General features: G+C 50.4%; 1 protein-coding gene across 3 annotated transcripts in view; it reads right to left on the reverse strand.

Annotated features, from left to right (window-relative positions):
* HEATR5B (HEAT repeat containing 5B) overlaps positions 1–3,209 on the reverse strand; it is a 58,234-nt gene extending 55,025 nt beyond the window's left edge. Inside the window, exons 1-2 of one of the 3 annotated variants that reach the window (XM_014255955.2) lie at positions 2,965–3,209; positions 323–491 (exon numbers count right to left, since the gene is read on the reverse strand). In XM_014255955.2, the coding sequence (XP_014111430.1) occupies positions 323–448 (126 nt within the window). In that variant the 5' untranslated portion in view covers positions 449–491; positions 2,965–3,209. Of the gene's footprint in view, positions 1–322; positions 492–2,682; positions 2,800–2,954 lie in introns of those variants that run through there. The other 2 variants (XM_014255954.2, XM_005526894.3) reach the window with 2 other exon arrangements.
* Positions 3,210–3,632: the final 423 nt, after the last annotated feature.

The following is a 3,632-nucleotide window of genomic DNA, read 5'->3' on the forward strand; positions in this document are numbered from 1 at the left end:
CTGCCAACTGTACATAATTCAGCAAATTGCTTGTCTCAGAGAGATATGAGCTACATTAACAACAGCAGAGGCAGATGCTAAGTGCTCAGAATTAGCTGCTGACCTATTTAATTTTTACTTTTTAAAAATACTTACTAACCGCCTACAATTAAACACTTAAAATTTACAAATTAGCATAGAGACTCTTCAGGCTGAATCTGAAACCATATAGGTACCATCTGGCCATTACCTGACAACTTTCTCTGGCATGAAATTAATACAAATGTTTTTTAAAAGAAAGTTTCTTTAGAAAGAGGGGGGGGAAAAAAACTCATTAAATTACCTTGTTGGCAGCTACCAGCACTTTATCCAAGAATCTCAACCATTCAAAAATAAAAACCGGTCTCTTTGCTTCTGTGATTTGAGCTAATGCTTCCTCGTTCAGTAACAAACTATGAGCCAGCTCCATATTGGATTAAATTCCAAATTTATTGCAAATTTGTGTAGAAACTCTAAAATAAAAATGCAAATATTAGTATAAAGTACAGTACATCAGTAAAAGCTTTGAAAATCAAATTAAAATATTCAGTTTGCTTAGACTTGTCTTAGCTAAATAGTACCACATAAAAACTACTCACATATTTACAAACCAAGTCCATTCATTAGTATTTCAGGGAACAGAGCTGTTAATTGTAAGAAGAGCACCTACAGGCAATTTCAGGGTACAAACTCTCAGCCAAGAAAAATATGCCAAAGTCTGTGTTTAAAGAAGGTAAAGGAATCATCTCACTGTCTCCACTTACAGGGCAGAAAAAGGATTGTTGCAAGTCAAGACCCTTGAGCACACTCCCAAAGCTGGGGCATGAACTTGGCCCCCTTCTCAACACCCTTCAACAGACGAGCTGAGAAGATGAGCCTACCCCAAGTAGGAATTTCCAGCCAACGCAAGTTTGGGAGAAACAGGAACAGTGATAGGATTTGGCATAACTGACCTAAGATTTCCCTGATCCCACTAGCCTTGCCTTAAGTGCTGGACAAGTAAGCTCCCTGAAATCCAGCAAGCCTTAGGGGTGACAGCCTAGAACACAAGCAGCAGCCAAACTACTGCAGGTCTCCCCAGCAGGCAAAATCCTGCAGATGGAACACTGCTGATCCTGCTCAATCAATGGGGGCTGGCATCAAAGCACTAACAAAAGTGTACATTATCAGGGTAAGCAAACACTCTGCCACCTTTCTGCCAATTTTAGCAAACCACCTGAAAAAAGGTGTAGCTATTCAATGCAAAGCTGACACAAGAAAAAAAATCCATAAATTTTACCTCAAATCAACCACCTTCAGCAAAAAGACACCCTAAAAGCAGAAAAGCAACACAACCCCAAAACCTGAATTCAGTGATGCTGAAACTAGGATCTCGGGCAAAGCAGAGAAAGCAAAACAACTGGAGTATTATGTAAGACATCAGCTTTCAACAGACATCATCTTTTGATAGCTGCACTGTTCCACTTGTGCTCTCAAGAGCTCACAGCTGCTTCCTCATTCATGCCCAAACTCAACAAATTCTTGAAGTCAAATGAAGTGACTTAAAGCGATTTTTTTTAAACAGTCCCCAAATGAGACATTAGTAAGGTGACATATTAATACCGTACTGTAGTTCTAAATCCACCTTAATGATTTGGTCTTGATGAAACTAAAGCATCACAATGTCTTTAATTGGCTGTTCCCTGCACTTCAGCACTTTGTGTAATTTTCACTGCGTACAGTTCCAGCAAAGGTGGAAAAGCCACATATGGAAGCACATACAGACCTCTCTAACTCCTCCAAAGACATTTTCTGTCATTTTTTGGTTTATTTGTTTTTTCTTTACATTTATAAAGAACTGAGAAGGCATTGCCTGTCAATAAGTCCGACATATCACCTCAAAACACCTTTACATGAAGCAGAGAGAGACGCAACCAATGATGGCACTGTGGTGATTCTTTGGATATCATCCCAGAGATCCTCACTGCTTGTCACACCCACACAACACGTAAATACCGTAAGTACTGCTGGACAGCACAGCTCATTATTCCTTTTCCTCCCCACATAAAAGGTTTTATTTGCTCCTAGCCATAAGAGCCATGGACACCTAATGCACCTTCCTCACATTCCCATACCTCTTAATCTAAAATGTAGGAAATACAGGCTCTAAGCAACAAAACCTGCACATACATTCAGCTGTGCTGGTGAAGCACAAGGCTTCAGACACAAGAACAATTACACAAATATTCAGCTAACTGAAGAGTCAGCCTGACACAGAGCTACTTAAGTACACAATCCAAAGCACAATGACACTGTCAAAAGGTTTGCTCCAAAAAGGAATGCAAAGCCTACCGAGTTCTACCGATGCTGGTAAGGATCTTGCTGTGAATGCTACAAGAAATAAATACACTGTGATCTCCCACGGGATGCAGAGCCGAAGCCGATCAAAGTCAACCAGCAAACAGTGAGGTATGGTGGAGCATTACACAGGTAAGAAAACGCTCCGATGTACTAAAACTCCTTTCTACTCTGCATCTGCTTTCCTATGCCTAAATCAACTATTTGTATCTTCATCACGCGTGCACTTCAGTAGAGAAAGCCGAGAAACAGGCAAGTTTAGGCGAAGTCACATACTGCTGAATGACTCCATCAGGCGAAAAGGTTTTCGCGCCTGGGTCCCCCTACCTGTATCGGCTACTTTAATAAGCTGCAGCAGCTCTCAGGGCATCATGCCTGCTTCTGAAAACCCCTCAGGGGGTACTGCCGAGGTGCAGCGCCGGGGAACGATGCTCGGGCGACGCCGCTGAGGTTTCGATGCCGAGGGAGCGGTGCCCGCTGCCTCCCGAGCGCGCAGCCCCGCACGCACACGCGCGCACCGCCCCGCACACGCCGCCAACGCCGCGGGGAAGCGCGGACCCTGCCCCCGCTCCGCCGCAGCCCCGGGCCGGGCCGCTCACCGTCACTTACGCTCCTCCCGTGCGGCGGCCGCGTCCCGCCAGCTCCGGGCTGCACCAGGCGCGACACCGCGGCCCCGAGGACCGCTCACAGTCACGGACAGGCGTGGGCGCGCTGCGCCGCGCTCGCCGCCGGCCGCGGCACCATCACTGGCGGGCTCGGCCGCTTCAGCCCCCGCCGTGCCCAGGTCCGGCGGGCGTGGAGGGGCGTTGAAAGGGGAGACGAGCGGCTTTGCCCCCAGCCCGGCCCCGGCGCAGCCCGGTAGCGCGGACGCACCGCGGCCGCGCAGCAGGAAGCGGGAGAGGCGCAGGCGCCGGCGAACGGGGGCGGCCCCGCGCAGGCGCCGCGGGGCGGGCGGGCCGGGCCCGGGGCGTGCGCCGTGCCTGGGCTGCTCCCGCCGCTCTCCCGGCTCCTGGCGCTTGGCTGCAGCTCAGCCGTGCCTGGGCGGCTCCCGCCGCCCTCCCGGCTCCTGGCGCTTGGCTGCAGCTCAGCCGTGCCTGGGCTGCTCCCGCCGCTCTCCCGGCTCCTGGCGCTTGGCTGCAGCTCAGCCGTGCCTGGGCTGCTCCCGCCGCTCTCCCGGCTCCTGGCGCTTGGCTGCAGCTCGGCGGGGCTCCCGGGCGTGGAGCGGCGTCGCGGCCGCCGGTGGTAGCGGGGCCCGGGAGGACGCGCTGCGGGCTTGG

Source organism: Pseudopodoces humilis, chromosome 3 (genome assembly GCF_049639895.1).
Source record: "Pseudopodoces humilis isolate 2021_Gansu_Grassland_sample_001 chromosome 3, ASM4963989v1, whole genome shotgun sequence".
Classification (NCBI taxonomy): domain Eukaryota; kingdom Metazoa; phylum Chordata; class Aves; order Passeriformes; family Paridae; genus Pseudopodoces; species Pseudopodoces humilis.